The sequence below is a fragment of the Neopelma chrysocephalum genome, unplaced genomic scaffold, assembly GCF_003984885.1.
Source record: "Neopelma chrysocephalum unplaced genomic scaffold, ASM398488v2 Primary Assembly neopelma1_60, whole genome shotgun sequence".
NCBI lineage: Eukaryota > Metazoa > Chordata > Aves > Passeriformes > Pipridae > Neopelma > Neopelma chrysocephalum.
The window spans coordinates 10,649,578-10,673,861 of record NW_020897715.1 but is presented as its reverse complement, the minus strand read 5'-3'; the positions used below and the strand labels follow the sequence as shown (position 1 = coordinate 10,673,861).

General features: G+C 40.7%; 1 protein-coding gene across 4 annotated transcripts in view; it reads left to right on the top strand.

Moving 5' to 3' along the window:
- ST3GAL6 (ST3 beta-galactoside alpha-2,3-sialyltransferase 6) overlaps positions 1 to 24,284 on the top strand; it is a 62,705-nt gene that overhangs the window by 18,229 nt on the left and 20,192 nt on the right. For 2 of the 4 annotated variants that reach the window (XM_027681094.1, XM_027681092.1), the window contains exons 2-11: positions 845 to 911; positions 1,617 to 1,716; positions 2,457 to 2,525; positions 3,800 to 3,877; positions 5,963 to 6,066; positions 7,397 to 7,460; positions 13,634 to 13,729; positions 14,125 to 14,311; positions 14,920 to 15,057; positions 18,628 to 18,780. In XM_027681094.1, the coding sequence (XP_027536895.1) occupies positions 1,628 to 1,716; positions 2,457 to 2,525; positions 3,800 to 3,877; positions 5,963 to 6,066; positions 7,397 to 7,460; positions 13,634 to 13,729; positions 14,125 to 14,311; positions 14,920 to 15,057; positions 18,628 to 18,780 (978 nt within the window). In that variant the 5' untranslated portion in view covers positions 845 to 911; positions 1,617 to 1,627. Of the gene's footprint in view, positions 1 to 844; positions 912 to 1,616; positions 1,717 to 2,456; positions 2,526 to 3,799; positions 3,878 to 5,962; positions 6,067 to 7,396; positions 7,461 to 13,633; positions 13,730 to 14,124; positions 14,312 to 14,919; positions 15,058 to 18,627; positions 18,781 to 20,483; positions 23,491 to 24,284 lie in introns of those variants that run through there. The other 2 variants (XM_027681095.1, XM_027681096.1) reach the window with 2 other exon arrangements.

Here is a 24,284-nt window from a genome sequence, read left to right as displayed (position 1 = left end):
GGATAACCTGGAGAACATACTTAAGCTTGCTAGATTCTGCCTTGTTCGTTGCATGGCTTTGTTACTGGTATCTCTGACTCTACTGTTAAAGCCTGGTGAAGAATATGGGTGATAAAAGAATAAAGAAGTGGTGGGTTCTTACACTCAAGTAAATGTAAGAAATAGTTGACTGTCAGGTATTTCCTCAGGGATAAAGATACATAAGTGGCAGTAATTTGCTTTTCAGTTTCTAATAACAAAAAAGCTCTCCAGCAGTTTTTGGCTTTTAAGGTGGGATATCAAGATATTACTAGCATACAGCATATTGCTATAAATCACTTGAACTATATCTACCTTTAGTTTTATTGCCTTGGGGCTGTTTAAAATAGCAGCAACTCTAAATACTCTAAAAAGCAAAAAGAAGTTAAAAAGTAAAGAGTTAAAAAGAAAAAAAATTAAAAAAAAAAGTCAAAAGAATGAGCCATAAGGGCAGATGTTTTGCTCTTGGAAAATGCAGCAGTATGTTTGGATATGACTTATTTTACTGGACAGCTGTTTGTTATGTTCCCTTTAAAATACAGATAGGCAGGTGTATATGCATTGTGTGGTTTGAACCTGCTTACTGTGATGGGGAAGGAGTGAAAACAGTGCAAGGCCATAGCTGTCAAGTAAATTTCCCCAGTAACTTGTGGCCAGAATGGCTATTTTGGACTTTCATGAGATTAACCAACAACAGTTCATTCATAGCTACTGAAAAGGCAGCTCACTGTCTAGGATGTGAGCAATACAGAACTTGATTTTTCCCTCCGTATGTCTTGCCAGATGCATGCGTTTCTGATATTTCTCTGTTGTTTTTTTTTACTAGACTGTACAATGAGGTGCAAGCTCTGTTTGAGAAATGAACACTTTTGCTGATATTTTTCCATAACTTAGTAAGTTTAACTGATGGGATCCTAACTTTTCTTCCTCACTTAGCAATGTTTGAAAATAACATTTTTCTGTCACTTGAGCAATGAAGTTTGGCCTATGTCAGGAGCTGGAGGCTGTGCAGGCATAAGCAAGTAGCTTCAGTGCGATTTTAAATGTCAAAACTGGACTTCAAGAACATTCAGTGATCCTAAAAAAGCCAGTAGAAATTTGTGGCAGCTTGTACCCTGTTCTGTTTCATCAGCCTATCTGCCTCCTGGAGAGTGCCAGTGTTTGTTTAACTGTGTAATTATGGAAACTGATATCGTGTGGCACAAGAAGGGGGAGAAGCGTAGGTGCCTATAAAGGCCAGCTGCTGACCCAAGAATCTAGTTTGGTTGGGCTGCTAGTGAACAGAAAAGAGTTTCTACTCTTGACATGCTTCTGGAAGAGCCCATCTTCCTCCCGTGTCTTCAGAGAGAACCTGAAGTGAACCCCTCTCAGAGCTTCTGTGCAGTGTGGGCACATGTGGTAGGTGCAAAGCAGCGTTCAGCTCCCGTCTCTGGTATGTGAAAAGTCAAAGTGGAGTGATCTCCAGTCAGATCTGTGGTAGTGGAGAATGGCTGTAATAATAATACCTTCCTTTTGTAGGTTTCCAGATGCTTTAGAAAAGTTCGTATAATAGCTTATCTTGGGTTTAAATTTCTTGTTTTGTTTTTCTTGTGTTTCAGGTCTACCAGTCATGAAACGAATTCTTCTGTTTTTTATCCTGGCTGCTGCTGTTATGTATGGTATACTGCATGGAAATCTGTGGAAAAATAACCTCTACTGGTATGGTGATGTTTTGTTCAGACACCTCATGACTGTATGAGAGATGTGGCTGTGAGTTGCTGTGTTGCTCTTTAACTGTTTACTAGTGATGACAGAAGTCCTTACTACTCTGTCTCTGTGTGTTTGTTCTGTGCCTGGGTTTTTTTTGTACTGTAAGGGAATCAATATGATTATTCTGTCCTGTCGTCCCTTGTGTCACTTTTAAACCTAGTAATCAATTTGAGCCCGATTGTATGGAGAGGTCAGGACTTCACAGATAGGGAGCCCTATGAACCCTGAGGTTCATGAAAATGGGTGTTCAGGTGAGGAGATACCTTATCACGTGTCCATATCTCCTCCCTGTACCCCATGCGTGTTTAGTGTTAGTTTGTTCTTTAAGTGTCTGATAAGTGACGTGGGAGAGGCCTTCTCCGCTCATGGGAATAACTGCAGGTGCGGTGGGCACCTTTTGCAGAGCTGAAATTTGTTGAGGCCCAGTGGCAACCCTTGTGGGCAGTGAGCCTTCACTGTCTCCAGGCTCACGGAACAAGTGGCTTGGGACCTAAAATTCAGGGCACTTATTTGATGAAGTTGAGTTCCCACTGCCATTTGCACAGCTGTGACCAGAACTGACCAGAGTGTTATGAAGATAATAGTGATAGCTTTTATCTTGTTTATAGCATACAGTTGATACAAATAGCTTTCTATTGTGGTTTCTGTTCACAGCAAACCACACTGTTATGAAATTTCCCTTTTTACAGGATTAGCTTTTATGGACAGACTTCCTCTGTGGGGGCTTCTCCTTCCTATGAGACTAGTGGAGTTACCCAGTAAGTTCAGCAGTTGAGTATTTTTGTGGGTTTTATTTTTGGTTGGTTTTTGGGCAGGTGGGAGGGATTGAGGCTAAAATCTGTAGCCTTTGTCCATAGGCTCCCTGTTTAGTTGGTTATTGTACAGCTGTGTCCGGTGGCTGTTTCTGTTATGAACACAATGGTAACATGTCTGTCAGAAAGAAATTTGTCTTACGTTGTGTTTCCAGTGTTTGTTTAATATTAACGACCACTTCCAATGACTGTCTGTAACAAACAGTGAATTGTTGGAAGGGCATCAGTTTACACTTTCCAAATTTTTGCAGTTCTGAATTATACCTGAGTAAAATCAACAGAGCTAAGAGGACAACTTTTATGCTTAAAATTTATTAAATCAGAGGTGTGTTTTACTTGTGACATGCCTGTATAAGCAGATCTTGTGCTAGCGAATTCCTGCAGTTAGGTTTGTGGGACTAATGAGCACCTATGTTAAAGCTTAAAAGCAGTCATCTGTTCTTTCTGAAGCCATGCTGCAAAATGCCATCTGTGAGGCTGATGCTGGGAAGCAACAAGGTGGCGAGAGCTGATAGATTTCACAGGGTGCTTTCTCAGTGTCAGTATTCACATGGCAACTTGAGGTTACCAAAAGCAACTAACCTTAATGGTCTGTTTGACTTATGGTTCTAATGTGGTGGTTTCATCCTTCTGTTCTTAATGCAGCCCAGATGCACACATTGCTCACATTGAACTTTACCTTCCCTTCTGGGCTTCATATTTGTGATTAATTGGGCTAAATCACCAAGGCGGGAACGTGCTTAGGAGTGTAAGTCTTAGCCTTATTATGAGAGGAATGACTTATCCCCAAAGAATCTCATTTTCCTTAAAGTACCCTACGTAGTGCTGTCTGTTTCCCTCTCCAAACAAGACTCCATCTCTTCTCTGAGGAGCCCTGGGGATGCCATCTTGTATGGTTGCAGGGGTGATTCAGCCCGTGTGTCTTGCTTCTCTGGAGGTTGGGCCTGAGTTCTCTGCTCTGGTTATGCCTGCTTTGATACTTGCTGAGCAAGGGAGGTTACAGACCCTTTGGAACAGCACTGTGAGCTTTACTAATAAAAGTAGTTGTGCTGCAAGGAGAAAGTTCCGTCTTTACAATACAGGCAGAGGGAGTCATGAAAATTTGGTGTGCTATTAGCTTAGTAATCAGCTTTTACTACTTTAGTTTGTCTGAGTTTCCCTGCCTTGTTTCTGCAACCCATTTCTGTTCTTACTATTTCTTTGAAATTCTTCTTTTGCAGGCTGCCACCTACAGCTGTGGAGAGAAGGAGTGCACTGGACACTTGTCTCCTGAAACCAGCATTTGAATCTTTACTGGGGTGAGTCTTGTGTGGGAACTGGGGGGGAAGGAAAGGCTGTGCTGATTGGGCTGTTTATGTGTTTTGGAGCAAACACTGAGTAATGCCCTGAGAAAGCTTGGTAAGATGTTTAGACCAAGGCCTGGCTGAAGAAGTCTTAAAGCTCTGCACAAAGACACCATGGCTTTTCTTTTTCCTCTGGTACTTTTTGTGTACAAGAAAATGTGTCAGTAATTAGTACTGTACTTTCTTTTTAAAGAACATGGAAGGGTGTAAAATTTGTCCTACCCAAAGCAGACTTATAGTCTGTGAGTTTTCGTTAGCTCCTGGTCCAGTGAGGTGATCTTAGTTCCCCTTGCCCATGGAGTGTGCCCAGGCTGTCTGTGTGTTGGGCACAGCAGGATAACTCTGGTGCTCAGCAAGGGTGCAGGGATGAACTCAGAGGTGCACAGCAAGAAGCTACATGCAGAACTAGGGCAAAGTCTTTCGTACATTTCTGTAGCTCCTTTACTGAGACAATTTGCATGAGCTGAAGATCTGTTCTGTGCACTTTGGTAATAGCCTGGGGAGGTTGGAAGGATTTCTAACCTTGCAGAATTATTTGTTGGAAAGGAACCAGAGCTAGAAGAGCTAGTATTAAGAATCTCTTTGCAGTAGGTAAATTATTTATTATGTCTAAGCTTACCAGCTGCTTCTGAACAGCAAGGCAAGTTACTAAATTTAGTATGAGTGTTTAGTGCATCATGTCTCGAAGTTAGTTGGTCTTGCTTAGTTAACCTCTGGCCCAGTTCTTGGTGTGTGGGCTGTGGTGTTTTGTAGTTTGGTTTTTTTTTCCTTCTTATTGTTAGTATCTTCTGAATATGTAGAGCGTAAAGAAGAAGAAGAAAATACTTGATTTGTGAAACTGAGAGTGAAGGTTTTCTTAACAGCTGTTAATATTCTTCATGGAAAAACAAATCTGTGCTGGCTAGGGTTTTTTATGATTAGCACTAGGTTTTCTCATGACTATGTATTTCTGTGTTAACATTTTAATGTAAGACCTAGTGTGCAGGATCACTACAAAGTCAACCAGTACAGTAAGTGTGTGCTTAGTTAATTCAAAGGTGAAGCCAAGGGCATGGTGTAGCATGTGACATTTGTGTCTACTGTTCATTCATTTGCCTAGACTGGGCAGATAAGGTAATAAGAGTCACTTCCCTGCTATGAGATATTCCTTGTCTGTGGTTCCTGTCTTTTGAAGAAAGAAGTGACCCATTATTTTTAGCTTGACGCTTATAAGGCATCATGCTGTCGTGTTCTGGTTTGTGGGAGGAACGTGCTTTTGAGGCAAACCTCCTTGTGATCCCCTCGTGTCATGCTTCTCATCCCAGGGTGGCCCTGGCATGTGTGCACTGGGCTCCTTTCACATATGTGGTTAAACCAGAAGATGCACTGCAGGACCGTGCCTGATGTGCTGCAGCTGCTAAGGAGTGTTCAATCCATGGGACCATATCAGAATTAGTCCAGAATAAAAAATACTCAATATGCATGTAATCTGGACATGAGAACTCCATACTTTTTTGCTATATGGATATACCCTCAAACTACTTATTAATGTCAACACAGCCGTTGTTTGGAATGGGAGTGCATCTCAAATCAGGAGATGGTATTTTCGAGTTAAAACACCTTGTTTCAAATCCCATTCTTACTTATTAAATTGCCATATACCATACTAACTCTTAATTTTCCTTGCTGCCTCTGTTATTTACTTTTCAAACTGAAGTTACTCATTGTCTTCCTGGGTTATGTATTCTCTTGAATATATGGTCTAATGGTGTGCTTTCAGTCACACAATTTTGATGACGATTTTAATGACTGTACGTAACTTACACTAGCAGACAAATCTTCTTATCTCACTCTTTACCCACATTTTCTAAAATCTTCACCTTTTCTGTCATCTACTTGCTTTCCCTCTGTTCATGGATTTCCTTGTTTTAAAAATGGATGCTGGTAATAGGATAAAAATTACAATAGTAGGATAAAGAAAACTTTTTACAAAGCAATTGCATGAATTATTTGCTTATGCAGATGCATCATGTGGATTTTTGAAACTTCTTTCTTTTTCAGTGTTGACAAAATATACCCATTCCTGTGTACTAATGATTTTATCAGGGTGGCAGAGTTCCAAGGGAGTGATAAGTTTGAACTACCTTATGGAATAAAGAGAGCAGGTTAGTATTTCCCATGTACCTTGTTTTCAAACAGAAATTCCTAAAAGTCTTGTTAGCCCCCCGAATCTGGCCCTTGTCTTTCCTCTTCACTGATGCCAGTTCTTTTGGGGGTGTCTAGCAGTGACATAATGGTTTTGTTTAGTCCCTCTGACCTGACACCTTTCTGTTTCTAACAAAAACTCACGGTGTTGAGATTGTCCCTCTCACTAGAGGAGCTCCAAAAAGGTGGAAGTGAGGAAGAGTGGACCTTATTCAGCTTCCTTTTGTTTGTATGTGGGCTGGAGTGCTAAAGATATTTAGCTAGTGATTTGCTAGGTCAGATATTAACTGGGTCAGTGTGATGGGCTTTATTCAACACCCCTAAGATGATTGAGATGCAGTGTCCTACTGAGGCAGAAGTCCTGAGATTGGGGTAGTTACATCAGTGAAATTTTCTTTTTACTGTCCTGGTTTTGGCTGGAATAGAGTTAATTGTCTTCTTAGTATGTGGTACAGTGCTGTGTTTTGGATTCAGCATGAGAATAGTGTTGCTAGCACATGGATGTTTTACTTGTTGCTAAGTAGTGCTTACCCTAAGTCAAGGACTTTTCAGTTTCCCATGCTCTGCCAGCCAACAGGTGCACAAGAAGTCTCAAGTTTTTGACACTGAATAGTGCACCTTCCAAGTACCCTGCAGGTCCTGGCTTTAGATTCTTGATTTGGCCTCCATCAGCATAACAGGGATGGTGCAAATTTTCCTGCACCTCTGGGTTTACAGCACAGAAAAGCACATTTGGGAAAGAGTTGAGGCTTCCTCTCAGAGGCAGATTGAATGTCCATCAGGACCCTGCCCACTGAGGGAGGGCTGGGAAGATGCCTCTGCCCAGCTTTGCCAGCAAGCACAGGCTGGTTTGATGTCGTCTTCCACGATAGGTAATGCTTTTACTGTCCCTGCGTGTATGACCCCTCTTGGGTCAAGGCTGCTTCTGTTTCATGTGAAGGTGGGTGGAAGAAAAAACAAAGTCAGTAAGGATGTAGGTCTTGGAAATTCTTCCAATTCTTACTTACTGTAACTAGGATTTATTTTTTTATACAAATCCCATGATCTTTTCCAACAGGGAAGTACTGGGGCAGGATGAACTAAGAGAGGAGCTCTGATAAACCTGAATTTCTTAGGCATCATTGACTGATCTGTGGCCCTAAATTCCAAGTATTCTTATGTTCAGTTTTTTTATCCACAGTGAATGTAAAACTAATGTGTATGAAAATACTGTAGTCAGGGTGACATGCTTATTTTTGTATCGGCAAACACTGAATGTTTTCATTAATCTTCTTTATATTTGCCTTCTAGAGCAATTTTTTCGTTTAGCCCTTTCAAGACTGGAGAGCTGTGGACTTTACGATGAAGATGACAAGTGAGTTCATTTATTTGATACTGTTTCTGTTAATTGCATTTTTTATATTTAGTACTTACCTGAAAAGGAATGTCAGTGGCGTTATCCTGAAATTGCCCAAGTTAACCAAGATACAGATCAGACCGACTGTGTAACCTATTCCAAGATTTAAATAATCTTGGATTTACACACATAGCACCAGCATTCAAGAATAATTTTTCCGTGAAGGAGTTTAAACTTAGAGATTTCTTTTCGTAAGTGTGTTAGGAATTTTCTGGCTGAATGTGGTCCTATCTTCCTTAGTATCTTTTTATTCTTGAAAACTGAGTGTGACGACCACTTTCAAAGTTGTTATTTGCATAAGATGGACACTGTTTGAGATAAGCAGATGCAAACCAATGGCTGCTTCTGTGTAAAAGGAATCTTAGGCATATCCCTGTGCCTCTGCATCCTCTGGCTGCTGCACACCCTTCTTTGTACGTGTGCTCAGCTTCCTTCCCTTGTGAATGAGACAGACGTAGGCAGACAGGAAAGGCTGTTCCTGCGTTTTTGGAGTAACGAGTGTGTGGCATGGAGCAGACCGTGCCTTAGATAACTTGCTTCCCATGGATTAGATTACCTTGATTAAACATCTTGTTAGAAGCCACTTCTGCCAGGATTTTTTGTTTGGTTTTGGAGGATCTTTCTGCGTGTGTGTGTCTTGTTGGGGTTTTTTTTGATTTGGTTTTGGTTGGGGTTTTTTTGGAGGTAGTATGGTAATGTTGGCAAGTAGACTAAAATCCTGTGTTTACAAAGTGATGCAAATGACTCATTAGATTTGCAATCTAGCAAACTGGCTGACAACCTGCCAAATATGTTAATACACAGACTTCTTAATAGAGCTGAATGCAATAAGGCTGAAGTTGGCTGTACTTGGTTTTGTTTTTTTTAATTCAGATCATAGAAGATTACTGCTTCAAGCCAAACATCAGGATCACATTTTAATCTAGCTTGGGTGGAATATGTTCACACCTAAGAACTGGTTTTAATAACCATTTTTTCTTTGCCTACTGTACTCCGTCCTTTCACCGTGTTTAGTATCTGGTTCTAGGATGTTCAGGTTTATTCTTAAGAAAAGGGAAAAAAAAAGGTAAACCCCCCCATTTACTATCAGGAGGGTGATAATTGGGGAAATTTATACAGAACTGGCTGAAAAAGCTCGTCTTTTGTCTGAAGTTTGAAGGAGAGTGCCAGATGTTGTATTAGCAATTTTCTGAAGTCATAAGTTCAGCTCTGTAATTGTTCAGGCTGTAAAGCAGAGATGCTTCCAGTACAGCATAGTACTTTTTAAATGCATTTGTCCTGTAGATGAGAAGCAAGGTAATTGGTATTTATCCTTTGATGGTTCTGGGAAATATGCTTCATTTTATTAAAAATAATGTAGTTCAGTGGTACTGAAGCAGAATGAGAGCTATTACTATTTAATAGGCAGTAGGATAAGCAAATCAAGTGCACAGTGAGTTCATACTTTGTATTCTTTCTAGATCCATCAGGTTTTGTGTATAGCACTCTTAGGGCATGGGTCACTGTAGTAGAGAAGAACTTTTATGTATACATTTCACTGAGATGCAATTGCTTTTAAAAGTGAAACGTTTTGGGAATTAATCCTGACAACATTCTCCAGTAATACAGAATTATTAGGCAACTCTTTAATGCTGTTGCCTAATTCAACCTTCTTGTCAGAACACAAACCAAATTTCCCTTTAAAAATTTTTGGAGTCTGCTATAAACTGTTTTAACAAATGCTAGGCTGTATGAGCACCAAATCTGCGGCTTTATTTGTGTACGACTTATGTAAAACTGTATATAATGAGCTACAAAGGATTTTTTTTCCAAATAGTGCTATTTTCCAAACTTAGGTCGAGTTCTCACTGTGTAAAGGTGTAGTTCTCCAAAACTGTTTGGAAATGAACAGTGTCACTGACTCCAGTTCAATTGTGACTTCAGTTCCTCTCTGGGTACTCTCAGGACTCTAAGCTCAACATTTATTACAAATGCATGTACACAATCCTGAGTCAACAAATGTGACTTCTGCATCCTCCTTTCACCAAATAACCTCAAAGGAAATAATATGCATTCCTCAACTGACTATAAAGGGGTGTATGTTAAAGGAACTGAGGTTGAGATCTTTTTCTTTTTCCACAGAAACAGCATCTCAGTGGAATGTGGATGATGCAAGCCTTTTGTCTTTTAAAGGCTACATTTTCATTTAGCAATATTTTTCTTTTATAGACTAGAAACACGTTCCTTTTAGCACTTTACCATATAAACAAAATATGTAAACTAACACCTGGTCTTGAGGTTGAGGCTCTTGTACACCACATGAATAGGGTAGTGGTTTGAGTGACTGGTGCATGTAGACATTGGAGATCAGTTGCCATGCTGTTTGCATCAGGATCCATTTATACTCTTAAGTAGATCTCTAACACCTAAAGGCAATCTCTTAGTTACTCAAACTTTTGCTATAGCTATTTTTACAGCCAAAGTCTTACTATTTTTCATGAATGTTGTCTTGAATGTTGTGCTGGTGGTTGTAAGCTGAACCTCCAGACACTTCAGTCTGTTATATTTCACTCGTAGCAACCTGATGTTGTTTAAGGGCATCTGAATTTATTTCTCTTCTTGTCCATTTATTGACTTGGAGAAAGGGTGAGTGTTTGGGGTTTTTTAATTTGAAAACATTATAAAAAAGGAAACTTGTAAAAAGTGGGGTTGGCAAAATATCTGGGAGTAAGAGTCTACTGAAAGTTAATGTCTTGACTTCTGTGATGTGCAGTAAGTATAGGTCAGTTTGTTTAACTTAAGTATCTTTGAATACAATCAAACCTTGCTGTATATTCTTTATCTCCATGTCATATGTTAGTTTCTGTGATATTATGTTCTATTTTTTACATAAATCGTTTTCCTCCCTGCTTATTGTTGTCAGTGGACTCTGTGTTACTGCGGACTTACTATTGTAACTGAAGACGCTTGAATACTGGGGGGGGGGGGAAGAGGGAGGGTAAGGGAAGCAGGCAATTCCAAAATGGCACATTTGTGCCAGATTTCCTGTTTAACTTTTCTGTTGGGCTGCTTTGACTCCCTGAGCTTGGTAGAGATTCCAGTTCACTTGTTTGTATTTGACTGTATTCATGTACAATTCTCTAGGAATGTTTGATCTGCATGTTGATTTTATCCATTTCAAAAGTTCGAATACCAGTGTTAGTTGTTTTATTGTGTATTTGAAGGCAGCTGATAACTTTATTTTTGAGTATGCATGTTACAAAGTGAACTGGAGTTCAAAAGATTAATCAAACTTCAAATTTCACATCATTTTCTGTCCAAGTAGTTAGCTCTTAATCAAAACCTGGCCTGCATTTGTCAATAAGAGGAAAGAGAGTTTGGATTTGACCTGAGAGCAGCAGCATAGCTTCTGTAGCTAACTAAACCTCAGTTGTTCAGCTCAAGTCATGTTTTATTTTACCCTCTCTGCCCTGAGTGTGTCCTGTGCATCATGACTGTACAGTACAGAGAGGAGAAACCAAAGAGCTCTTCAGTTGTATGCCAGACTGAAAGGCATTGTTTCAATAGCTGAGGATTAACTCAGTGAAGAATCTTCTTAAAGCACAGCCTCTGCCAAAAATTGGAAGGGTGTGATAAAGAATCTCTTTAATTCATCTCCAAGGAACAGAAAAAGCAGTGCCTCCTCAAAGTAACTTTGTGGCTGCTTGTCATGGTCAGAATAATACAAATCACTTGTAATGGAGTTGACACCGTTTTTGTGAATTTGCGCCAAGCAGTCAGAGGGCATAAAAGAAAGTATTCGGCAAGATTAAAAGCAGTTTTTCTGGCTTTTTATTGGGACCTGACATGAGTTCATGCATGGTGTGTCAGTCACTGTCACTCCAGGGTATCCACCAAGCATCAGGGATGGATGCTGTAGCCAGGAGGGAGCAGGGGGAGATGGAATATGAGTTGCAGTTTAGGATTTGCATTGTGGAGATGAGGTTTGTGCCTCAGCTAACCAGGTGCAGCTGCGTGACTTTTGGTGATGGTGAATTCAGAGATTTGAGGTGATTGAAACTTTCAGTGATTTACAGATGTACGCTGTAAATGCCAGGAAAACAAGGTACAACCGTATGCTAATTCTATGCTTTTTGCCCCGCTCCCTCATTCCACCTTCATCACTTACTGATCAAGTTTTTTTGTCCAGTTTTCCTTTTTCCTTCCTTACTTTGGGCTCTACGCTGTAGCTGTAAGTAACAAAGTGTAATTCAGGAAAAGGGCAACTTCTGCTTTTTCCTACTGTCAACTTTGTAAGAGGCATGTGTTTGTCAGCCGACTTTCTCAGGATATCTTAAAACTAGATATAAAAACTAAATGGAAAATGAATGGGCTGAAGGAATAGAGAGGTGGAGGGGTTTTATGGGTGTAGAGGGATTGGGCATACTGAGGGACAGGATGGTGTAACAGGTTTTTACCCCTCTTATTTCAGAGGTACCAAGTCACGTGATTTATGGTATTAGCTGGAAATCTTTTTATGAATGCTTACCTTCTACTAAGCAGTTCAGGAAACACTAAAGAAAGGTGTGCCAGCTTTTTCAACGTCACCCAACCCTGAAAGCTGCATTTAGAGCACTGTTTATATTTATGTATATTTAAAGGCAACTCCCTCTGCGGATGTTGTTAATTCTGTAGGAGGTACAGAGAATTGCTTTGTACATTGAGATGTTGGTCAGTCTTGGGTGGAGCAGGCTGTTTTCATTGATGTTGAATAATATTCTCAGCTGAAAAAACAGGTTGGACTATCCGAGGAGAAAAATGTTAATTAGTGTGCATAAAGTGCCGCACTGGGCATTTAATACCAGTTATAGTATTCTTTGGGATACAGTCTTGGTGTCCCGAACCTAGAGCAAGAAATGACATAGAGCCTTTTTCTTACCTGAAGAAAGAATCAAGAGAGTGGGACATTGTGAGGTGACTCATCCTCAGTAAACAAACAAACTGTGAGCTTGTTTTCATTTTCCCATTGTTCCTGCTGCAACCAAATTGAACGGCTTTTGCTCTAAATAAAGAAGCGTTTTTGCAACAACAAAAAACGCGTTGCTTATTCTGTAAGGAGGAGTTTGCAGTCTTATACATTGATGTAAACCTTCTCTAAAAAGGCAAAATATCTTGAGTAAAAAAACAGCAAGCCTGTCTGTGAGCTTCCCCTTATTTTTTTTTAAACAAAGCAGACATTTCACTAGCATTGTAATAAGGCATTAGAAAGCAAAATATGCACGTAGAAAACCTGGGATAACTTTGAAAGTCTTACCATTAGAATTTACTTTCATAAGTTTAACATCTATAAAATGCCTTTCTTGTGTGCTCTTTAGCTCTGAATATAATGTAAATTCAGAAGGAATTACAGTTTTGATTTGAGGTCATTTTTAGGATCTTATTTTTAACTTGCAGCGTTTTATATACTTAGTAGTGCTGTCTGATTTGAATCTGTTCGTATGAGAATGCAACTTTTAATCAAGTGAATCTGCCTTGTTACGTCATGACAGCATGAAATTCAGCACATGTTGAAACGTGTTTAGACAGCACTTTTTAAGTAAAGGGAGAAAAAACAAGATCATATGCATTTGAAAAGCCATCACATGTCATTGGGCGAAGGTTTTTCACATGTACAGTCTGTAAGGTAAATTGTGAACGTAAATCTTGGTGCTTTAGCTCGTGTTGGAGATCTCCTGAGTTGTGGAGTTATACAGTGTTGTGGAGCACCTTAATTTGAGTTAGTTTTTCCAGGCATACTCTGTCCTGGTTGATACACTCAGACTGTGAAAAGTTTGAAGCACTGTGGAAGATAATTTATGTAATGGCCCCCATATCACCAGCTGGTTAGATGATCTTAAACAGCAAACCACAAGAAAAATGATGTGTGTAAAAGCAGTTTCACATCAGAGAAACCAATTCCTGACTTTGTGAGTCCCTGAAATAGTGCAGCTGCTTTTTCTGTTTTTTGAAAGCAGCCATAGTAGATGATACAGGATTGAGTCTCCTTTGTAGGGGCCAGGACTGTAAAAGATACAGGACCTCAGTTAGAAAATAAGCCAGTTAAATGCAGATGTATAATTAATAATATGAAGCCAGGGAAGTAATGGCTATTAAAACTTCTGTTTGTTCCACAGCATTGCCTGTCGTCGGTGTGTTGTTGTCGGTAATGGAGGAGTACTTCGAAATAAAACATTAGGGGAGAAAATTGATTCATATGACGTCATAATAAGGTAAATGGTATCTCCTTTTCAAATTGTGTACATGGAGCAATGTGTACTTCTCCAAGCCAGATATTTTCTTTGCCCTTCTCTAGTTTCTGTGTTTGAGCCAAATCGGAAGGCCTTCTGCTTGAGTGACACATGATAAGCAATTGTGTGATTGTATTCTAAACCATCTTGGCCAAGATCCCATATGTGCTTGATCCCTCTGAGTTTAGGGGGTGAGTGCACCTGATAATTGCTCATCTACTCTGTAATGTGATAAGTAAATGCTGGGCTGGTAAACTTTCCTGTCCCTAGACATGCTCTCTGTGCCACGGACTAATGTGGGTGCCAGACACCGCATGGTAAGGATGTGGTGGGGTAGTCATTGATGTCTGTGTGTCTCTGTCCTGTGCCTTCTGCAGAATGAATAATGGCCCTGTTATAGGGTACGAAGAGGATGTTGGGAGGAGGACGACTTTCCGCCTTTCTTACCCAGAATCTATGTTCTCAGATCCTATCCACTACGACCCTAATACAACTGTGGTTGTCATTGTCTTCAAACCACGTGACTTGAAGTGGCTTTGGAAGATCCTAAGTGGTCAAAAAATAGTGAGTTCAATTGTTCATGCACCTTGGCTCATCTTGCCACACGTCTCTCATGGAAAATACGTTTGCTTTTAACCTTAGTCCTCCTAGCTCAGGGGAGCACTTGATCTCCTAGTCAGTCTGTTTAACATCTTTCCCATAAATGCTTCTGTCTTCTTTCTGATGCACATATTTGATCAGTTCCTCACCACAAAGCAGTTTTCCTCTGGGAAATATATTTTTATTCTCTTCCTAGCACTGTCTTATATTTTACCATACATGCTCCAGACAGTACAAAGTACTTGAGAATGATAACTTCTGTCTGCCTGTTGTCTATGCTGTACCTAATGTGTGCAAGCAGACAGTGAACGTTTACTGCTTCCAGGGCATGCTCTTGGTATGAGTTGTTCATTAGGGATCTTTCTGCAAAGTTGTTTTCCAGCCAACTGGACCCAAATGCTGCTGCTGCAGTGGGTTATCCTGTTGCAGGAGCAGGTGTTTTTGAACTTCTAGAGGTTCAGCACTTCTCTTCTTCCTTAACCTCATGCACTTGGAGTTTACTCTCATTAGCTACAAAACTAAATTCAGCTGTTTATAGCCATTAAAAATGTGTATTTACTTACCTGTTACAGAGCGATAAAGGCTTTTGGAAGAAACCGGCTAAGAATATGATATACAAATCTAGTCAAATCAGGATTCTTGATCCCAGCATCACCAGGAAAACAGCTTATGAGTGGCTTCGTTTCCCAACAAGGTTTCCTAAGAAGGAGGTAGGCTCTTTTCTTCATTGCCTTTTAGTTTTGTGCCACCAAATGTGTACTTAGAGGCAATTATATCTTTGTTAGAGTGGACTGTATTAGAAAATCTCTTAGGTTTGCATTAAAGTAGTTTGCATTTAGATGGTGCTCAGAAAAGATGGGAGAATGGAATCCAGAAAGAGAGTGACTAGCCTTGTATGCCAAAAACATTTTTTTATGGATTCTGTAATTGGTATGACGTGAGACTGCTTTCCAGATAGACATAATGTCTTTTACAAAATTGGGAAAAATGGGAAGGTAATGGAACATGGCAGATCCAAAGAGCTTCTAGAAATAGTAGGAAGTCTTGAATTATTGAATGTTGAGTGTTTTATAATGTTTCTTGAAAACAAAACAAACCCCACCAAACCCCACAAAACAACAAACAGGAAAAAATCCCAACTAAACCTCTCATGAAAACAAAACACCAAAAATAACCCCACACCAAACAAACAAGACCCCCCAAACCCCAACAAACTGGTAATTCTAACACTGCTGCAATTTCACACTTGTGAGGAGGGACTGGAGGGACTAGGGAACATACAGGATATTCCAGCCCTGTGCTAATGACATATGTCTAGCAGCATTGTTGTGCTTACTTATTTGATGCCAAGCATTGTAATGAGCTAACCAGCAATTTGGACATAAAAATACATTTTAAGTGTCAGTTTATGACTGAAGAATGTTTCTGATGAAAGGTAAGGCTTCAAGCTGGAGACCTCCCTTGTGCAGTCAGGATTGACCACATGCTGTTTAGCACAGATACAATTCCCCAAGATCACATCGCTGCTTCATGGGCACCAGCCAACTGACACGTGTGGAAACGTTTGATAGGCTGTCACTGTGCAGTATCTGCCACAACTGTTTTCTGGTTTAATCTTTCTAATCTTTGAGGGAGTTGAGATTTTTTTTGTTTGTTTGTTTGTTTCTGGGAGTTTCTGTGCCTTTTTTTTTCTCTTTTCAAAATTTCTGTCTGTTTTTTTTGAGCGCAGTAGTGGCTTTTTTCTCCCTTATTAGCTCTGGAACTGGAATAGCCATTTTGTCTGTGTGCTTGCTGAGGCTCTGTGGCATGTCAGGTTTTCAGCAGAGGGCGGGAAGAAAGCAGCATAATAATTGGATGCCTGACTATCTCTTAAATGGCCACAGATGTTCTATGGCCTCCATGGGTCCAGAAATCTCTCCTGTCTCTTCTGGTGTAGATGTTAAAACCGGTGCTGTCAGTGAGTCAGAGAAATGTACTGGTGTCCTGAAGCTGCTAAAGAGGTAGAAGGTCCCTCGGTCGCCCTTTGCTTCTCTGCTACTCTCTAGGCGCCCCTACGCAGAGCTGGGGTAGAGTTTGGAGCTCTCTGTGTTTGGAGCCCCCTTCTGCCACCTCCACTTCCCATTACTCCATCCCAGGGGTTTTGCAGTCCCTTGTCCTTGGGGCAGCAATGATCAGTCTAAGGCAGACTCTTCCTCACTTTTCCTCCCATCCTAGAGGTGGGCCGTGGCTGGGAGCCTGCCACATCTGCAGTGGCCCTGGAGCAGCTCGGTTAAGCTGCAGGTTGTACCTCTTGGGTTCCCGTGGGCAGGACAACCTTTTGCAGGATTCACTTCGGGACCCTCCGTACCTTAGTGTGTCCCTGGGGAGGGCTGGTGCTGCCTTCCCTGTCCTGTGCTTCAGCCCCCTCTGCCTGCGGGAGACACCAACGACTGCTGCTGCTTTCCCAGCTGTCCCTGCATCTTCCATTAAGCCAGTCTCACGTTCCCAGTTTGTGCATTTGTCCATAGCCAGCAAGCATTTCTGATTTTTTAGTAGAGCCAGGAATAAAATTGGATGTGTTGCCTCAGCAGCACTGAAGTCAGAAAGTGTTGCGGATTCATTCCAAGGCTGTTCCTATTCTCGTTAAATGTGACTGGCTGAAATAATTTCATTACAGGCTGAGAATATCTAGATGTTGCTAGAGTGATATCACGATAATACATGTTAAAAGTACTTGCCTTTTAAACTATATTCTTTTGAGGTGAATTTTGTGATAGCTAAAGGTGAACGTTAGTTGAAAACGTGATATTCCTGATGTTTCCAAATAACACTAGTCCTGAAGTGTAGCATTCCTGCCATAGTTTTGGGGTCCTGCTTAGTATGGATGTTGCAACAGAGTCACCACTAAGTTTATGAAGTTGGGCCCCTAGGGCAGAAAGTTATTTTGCTAACTGGCAGGAGCCCTGGGCAACAGTGCGCATCTTAAGATGATGTTATTTCTGGAGTACTCTAAGAGTTGTATAAAGGAACAAAAAAATTGTACATAAAAGGTGATAGTTCAATTCTGTGACTTTAATTAGACTTACAGAGCTGAGAATAGTAGCATTTTCCTGGGGATTTTTTGTGTTACCATATGATACAAAGAAATACATCGAGTGCATCTACCTTCTCTCTGCACAAAGATGTCCAGTACTGGTTTGTCTGCTTCATTTTCAGAGACAAACGAAGTGAGCCTTGGGTAAGAGTTTAAAAAAAACCACGTCATTTTGTGCTCGGTTTGACGTTTGATTGCAGCTACCAATAGCACGTAGTTCATTTGGTCTCTGAGAAAAATGTTATTTTAGCTGAGAAGAGCATTGGTGCCTGAAAGTTTTGTCCATTTCTGGGGACACTTTTTCACCTTAGGTTCATCTGCTGGTTTAATGAAAGAGTTCACCTCTCTCTAAAAAACCTTGCCTCATTTACTTCCCCAGATCACTTTAGCTCCTGCTGCTGCTGAAAAAATCGTGTACTTGACCACAAGATAGGGCAGATGGCTGCACGGAGTTGTTCTCTGCTTTTGTGAGAAGTGCTAGCTTTTCATTGGGTACTCTTAATCTTGCATGGTTAAAAACTGTTTATGTCCTGCTTTTGATATTTTACATAGCATTTACTTCTGAGCTTTTCTTACTGTAGGGAGAAATAAGCAGTTTTACTTACAGGTTTCTCTTCTTCTAATGGGAGTAGGTGGGGAAGGTCTAAAGCAATGGTCTTCTGGAATTTCCCTACTTTGAAAAAATTCACATTCTGTCAAATTTGTGTGGCAGTACCATTCATGCTTTTTTAGTTTGGTGCTATGAAGATTTGAGGCATGTCATGTTCTGTTCATCTGGGTCTCCATCATCTAGAAAGTTCTGAACACATCTGGTAATTCAGTCATATTTGATGGGTGAAGTGGTCTCCAATGTAATGAAGCCTGACCAGTTTCATGAAAGTAGGTGAGCAGAGTTCAGTAGTTTATGGAGCAGAGCAATGAGGAGACCTTCCTGATGCTTCTGTGGAGGGAAGGGCTACACTGTAGGCTCGGCCCTCACTGGAAACCAGAGAATCCCAGGGAAGGCTGACATGACGGACACCGTGGTCATGGGAAATCTGTAGGCAGTACCTTCCTCTTTTTGAGACACGAGGGGATCAAACTATGAAACCAAACATCTGTAGAAGACCCAGGCTTGCCTGATTTGCCTTGTCTTTGTTATTAAGTTTGCTGTTCCCATCAAGCTACCAGGTATTTATGTATGTGTTCTCTCTGTGTTTTGTTTTAGAAACCCAAGCATCCAACAACAGGGCTGATTGCCATTACACTAGCATTTCACATATGCCACGAAGTCCACCTGGCAGGCTTCAAATACGACTTCACTGACAGAAACAGTTCTTTGCACTACTATGGCAATGAAACCATGTCTCAGATGATGCGGGTAACTATAACTTGTTTGTGCTGAGAGAATTATAGCTGGTAACTGGGGAAGGCAATTTAATATAGATAAGAAGTGTGGACTGCAATTCAGAAAGCCTCTTGCCTTCTCCTGGTTCAGCTGCTTGTGGGTTAACATTGCTTGAATCTCCTCCTCTCTGCTTTTGTTTTTGAAGAATGTAGATAATGATATTTGTGTCTCCCTTGTGCTACACCATATTCTGCAATGTCTGCATGAAATATGTCCACTTGTGTGTTCTGTTTTGCTTTGCTGGTGTTGTCCTTTGGTTGCACAGATTGTGTCATAGAGATGTTTTCATTAACACTGTCAGAACAAGAGTGGTGTTGTTTCTGTTTGCATTCTCTTTTCTTGGCACCTACTTGCACAATTTGTCATAGCTGCCAAACCCCTTTAAAGGACAGAAGGAAGAGCAAAGGGAAATGGAAGGAGTTAAGACCTATGAACTTGCAGTTAGGAAAATAACTGAATTTTGAAAATGGAAAGCAGAAAAGAAAAGCAGCTCTTGGAGGAGGGTAGGAAGAGAAGGAACTGCTTCCAGGATGGGGAAGCCACAATTCAACAGGAGAGGAAGCAGCAGGAGCCTGGCAAACATCAGGGATGTCTTCTCTCCTCCCTGCTGTTTTGCTGTGGTCATGCCTCTGTTTTCTTCCATGTCTCTGCTCTTGTCTTCAGTTGCCTTTGGCTCTGTACTCCAAGCAACCCCATCTCAGCCCTTCACCTCAGTGTCAAGTTTTCTCTTCCATTTGCCCAGAGCATATGGGGAACGTTTTCCTCTTCTTCCTTTTCCTGAAGAGGATGGGTAGGGACAATGCCTGTAAGAGCCTTTTATGTCTCTCTCAGGACTCCTAGGTGCCTGCTGTTCTGAGATAATTTTCCTCTAACACTGAACTCACCTTCATTTTGAGGCTTCTCTCTGCAGGTGATGTTTTGCAATGTATACTAAGGTTGAGTAAGGTTTATCATTAGTTGTATAGACATCCATAAGTTTCCTAAAATCTTTAAACTAAAAAAACCAAGCTACTAAACAAAAATCTTTCTGTTAATTCTTCAGTGTCATTAAGTTGTAAATATTACACTACATATGTGTAGTATTATATGCAGTATTTGTATTCTATTCATTTTAATTTACTGGATTCAGTGCCTGAGTAAATTTACTTTTACTTTCCTTGTGCTGCCCTCCACTAACCTCGGTGGTCTCCTGTGTGTCCAGGATCTGGGTATAGCACAGAAGATGGATTGGTTTGGGCTTGCTGAAGCTGATTGGCAGGATGCATCTGATGTGCTTTTCAAGAACCTGCACTGAGTTTTGAGAATTAGTCATTTTCTCGCTGCTTGTGCTGTAAATGTGGTCCCTCAGTTGTTCTCTCTAAGCAGAGTGAGGAGTTGAGAGAGTGAATAATGGAAGGACTTCTCTGAGACACATCTCACCCATTCTTGCTACCAAAGGATCATCCTTTTTGGTTGTGTCCTAATGGAAAAATCTAATGTAGTTTTGAGCAATAATCCCTTGTTTTCTTGAGAGACTGTGCTAAGCCTTTGCTAAAGAAGTCTTTTCCCCAGAACTTTTCCCTACTCTTAGCATCTTCCAAGTATCACTGGTAATAGAAAGAAGATAACAGTGAAGTGGTGCTTCTGGTTATAATTTGATACTTATTTTTTTTTATTATTCCCTCACATCTTTTTAGAATGAATATCACAACATCAGTGCTGAGCAGAAATTCTTGAAGAAGCTTATAGACAAGAACTTTGTGGTCAATTTGACGTGAAAGCTGAATGGAAAATGCAAAGAAGAATCACTATTTTCAAGATTTGAAAAATTTTTATTTTTTGTATGACATTTTTATTTTTTAAGTGCAGCATAACTGTTTACTGTTTAAAAGGAGCCCAGAAACCTCACCAAGGCAGAAGCTTCTTCTAAGCCTGAGGGTAATGGACTACTGCAAACAGTTAATTGAATTTCTGTGAAGCTATTTAATAGTGGGAAAACCATGAAACTTTCAGCTGAAAGTATCAGGGATATATAAAAATGTGATGCACATCCCTTATTTATCAGTGAGAACTGTTTCCAAATGATGTTGTCCTCCAAAAGGGTTCCGCTGTCAAGACTGAGATGACCAGTGTTTAATTAGTAGATGGATGTAAAGTACTGAGTATCTGTCTTGTAGTATGGAAATGGCTTTAAAACTATGCCTATAAATAATTACTGTATGTTTTCGAGAAGGATGGACGTACAGAGCACACAGGTTTTGCTCTGCCGTACTCCTGAGGAGAGGACGTCCACCGTCAGCAAAGGCAGCACGCGCAGCTTGTGCACTGCCCATCGACTCTGAACTGCTGTTTGCCTTTGCCAAAGGTGAAGACCCTTTGGTCCAGTTTGTGGAGATGTTGATATTACAATGCTTGTGGTGTACCCATTTTATGGAAGAATTATATTCCCTGTGCTGTGCATCCAGTAAATTTTACAGTTGCTGACTTGACTTACAAAAGAGGGAGTATGAAGAGTGAAGAGTTGTCTGAACTACTTGCGTGTCAGGCACCAGACCACAATGGAAACGTCGGCTGGGACAGATGTTCGTGCCTGAGTTTAGAGTCAATGCTTGTTGGATTCCTAGGTCTCCAGGGCAGGTTGTTATGTATTTTTTTTTGTTTGCTCCCCAAGAGTTGAGGTGGATTTTTTCAAATGAGCACAATCTCCTTCTTCGGATGCTGTAATGCATTTCCACCTTTGAAATGCGTCAATACAAGCAATGAGGACTCTCATTTTTGACACTAGCGTGTGGTAGGGAATATCCAAGATGTACCTCAGCTGAATTACCATTTGGCATCTGTTTACCTTTCCTGTCCTGACGTTTAGGTTTAAAGTATCTGGCTGAACTAAATCATTTAGCAGTGGGAATTTACTTGAGATTTTAATTGAAACACTTAATGGGGCGTTGATGATTTCTGTATTGGTTTGTCTCTGACAAGCCTGCTGAATAAATTAAGTCTACCTGGGAATGCACTTGACAATTGTCAAAGAACAATAAGTAATACGCTGTTCTAATTCTTGCACAGGGTGTGTATATGAAGTTTTTATTTTGATTGTGGCAGATTTGTTGGAAGATTTTGTGGTTATCTTAATCATATCTAAAAAAATACAGAAAAGTCCACTTCCAAAAAAAAAAAAAAGTTTAAAGTTGGTTTAAAGTTTAAAGCAGTAAATATCTTTGCTGTTTTTAAATAAAATTATATAGGTAGTGCATTTAAGGGTAATGCAAACAATTGCAATATGAATACAAACCTCTAATAGGTCAAGAGCATGGTATTTCTTCTTTTCAGAAACTGAGGATTACGGAAGTACTGAACACAATTTCTTTGCTGCAGCAATGTAGAGGAATAACCAATGAAGTAACCAAAGAGTCTTCTTTCTTTTTTCTATTACTCTTGGGGAGTAGGTATTTAAAACAAACAAGCACGCACCTTCCCATAGTTCTCATTTCCATCTTTAGCTCCTTGGCTCTGCCATTTGGGAATTAGCGAGGGCGGTATGATTCGGAGGGGTGCCACAGCTGAAGGGGAGGAGGCTTGTGTTTTCACCTCATGACTCCTGAGCTTTGGTCTGTTTCAGGCAAGCTGGACATACCTGAAATAATGCTGGATATCAGAAAAATCTGTGGCATGGGGTGGGGAAGGACCCAGATGTGTCCCCAGCAAGGGACAGGCTGTACTATGGTGTCTTGTCGGCTGTGTTTTCCTTGGGTGCAGCTGCAGTCCAGCCATGTGGAGGGCAGCAGGCAAGAGTGTGGAGGAGAAGGGAATCTGGGAGGTCCTAGGGCACCGGAGCAGGTGTTGGAAATGGAGGAAACCACAATTTCTTCACCAGGTGGTAGAAGGGCTCTTACTCAGTTTTTTATGTCTTTTTTTTTTTTTCCCCCTAAACGTGCACGTTTCTGAGGCTTTTAGAAGAACTTTGCTTAAAAATCTGAATACAAACAAAAAATAGTGACGGTGCTGTCTTCGTCTCTACCTGCATTTATTTCTCCTGGTTATTTCAGTTAGTTAAAAAGGTTTGTATGTCAGTCTGCAGCCCCAGACCTGCAGTGATTTTAAACTACTGCCAGTAGTAAATCCATGTGAGAACGATGCTGTGGTAAGGCTATTCGCAGAGGTTGCAGTGTTGTCCAAGCTCTTGTTGCACAGAAGTCCTTGGTAAATCTTAGGCTATATTGAGAGCTGAGGCAGGCAGAAGTGGGGGGCTGCCTCTTCACTCTCAAAATCTGCAGTCACTTCCAGAGCTGGGGCCCCCAGCTCTCCCATGGCTGCTGCCATGATCCAGCTGCATCCGTGTAATGTCTCTTAGTATGCTGTCTGTAAGGATTTTTTTCCTGGAGAGCTGTTGGATTTGCTCCAGACGCTGTGAGGAGAGCGCTTGTGGTGGAGCAAGCTGCTTCCCTCTGCTTCTCCACCCGTCTCCAGTGGCAGGAAGTGGGTAGGGAGCTCTGCTTTTGAGGATGTGGTTATTTTCTCTGCTTTATTTTGTCTCCAGAGATATTCTTCGCATTAATCTAAACTGACTTTGTCTCCTAATTCCCCTAAGAGGTGTTCTGCTTTTTGTGGGAGGGTGAGGTTTGGATTCTAACTATAGCAGAACAAACAAAATAACTGATAAAAAGGCTTCATGGCAAACAAATGGTGTCTCCCAAACTCTTTGTACTTAAAATAGATCCCTTTTTTCTTAATCACATCAGCTTTTTTGGTCTCCCTAAGACACTTTTTTTTTTTTTTTTTAAATAATGCATTTGGTATTCTCAAGGCATTTAATATACTGTCTACAGTTATTTGTCTATATTGGCGTCACCTTTTTATTTTTTACAAAGTCTCTCTGTTTGTATGAGTGACTTATTTTTGAAATTAAGCAGTACTCTCAGGGATATTTTCCCCCCACTGCTGGGCTCCTGCAGGGATGTTCAGTCCGTGTATGCCACTGTTATTGTCCCAGAGTGACTGAGTAGCATTTAGAACCAAACCTGTGTACTTGGGACCGAGCCAAGAGTGGATACTGTTGATGAACTACAAAGTACGAGACTTTTTTGAAAGCCCATCTTGCAGACCAGTAGCTTTTCTCTTCAATAATAAGCAGTGAACCAAGTAATTAGTTTTCCCCTCCATAAGATGTTTTGGTAGGATTATGTGTAGGTCAGCCCTGCTTCATCACCTGTTTCACATAATTTCTGCTACTCTGCCTCAAGGACTGGTATGGCTTTCACACTGACTTTGTTCGGGTAGGAATACCCGTGTGTAGTGGGTTTTTCAGCAATGTTCACAGATCACAGTGTCTGTTCTGTCTGGGCACACATTTTCACAGGTGTACTGCAGTACCAAAGATTTTACTTTGGGCTTTTAATAAAAAACAGTAATGCTAACTCCAAATATTTAGATTGTTTCTGAGAGTGAGGTGCTATAAAGACTTTCTTCTTCCATTTTTGCCATTCCTGAAAGTGAAATCT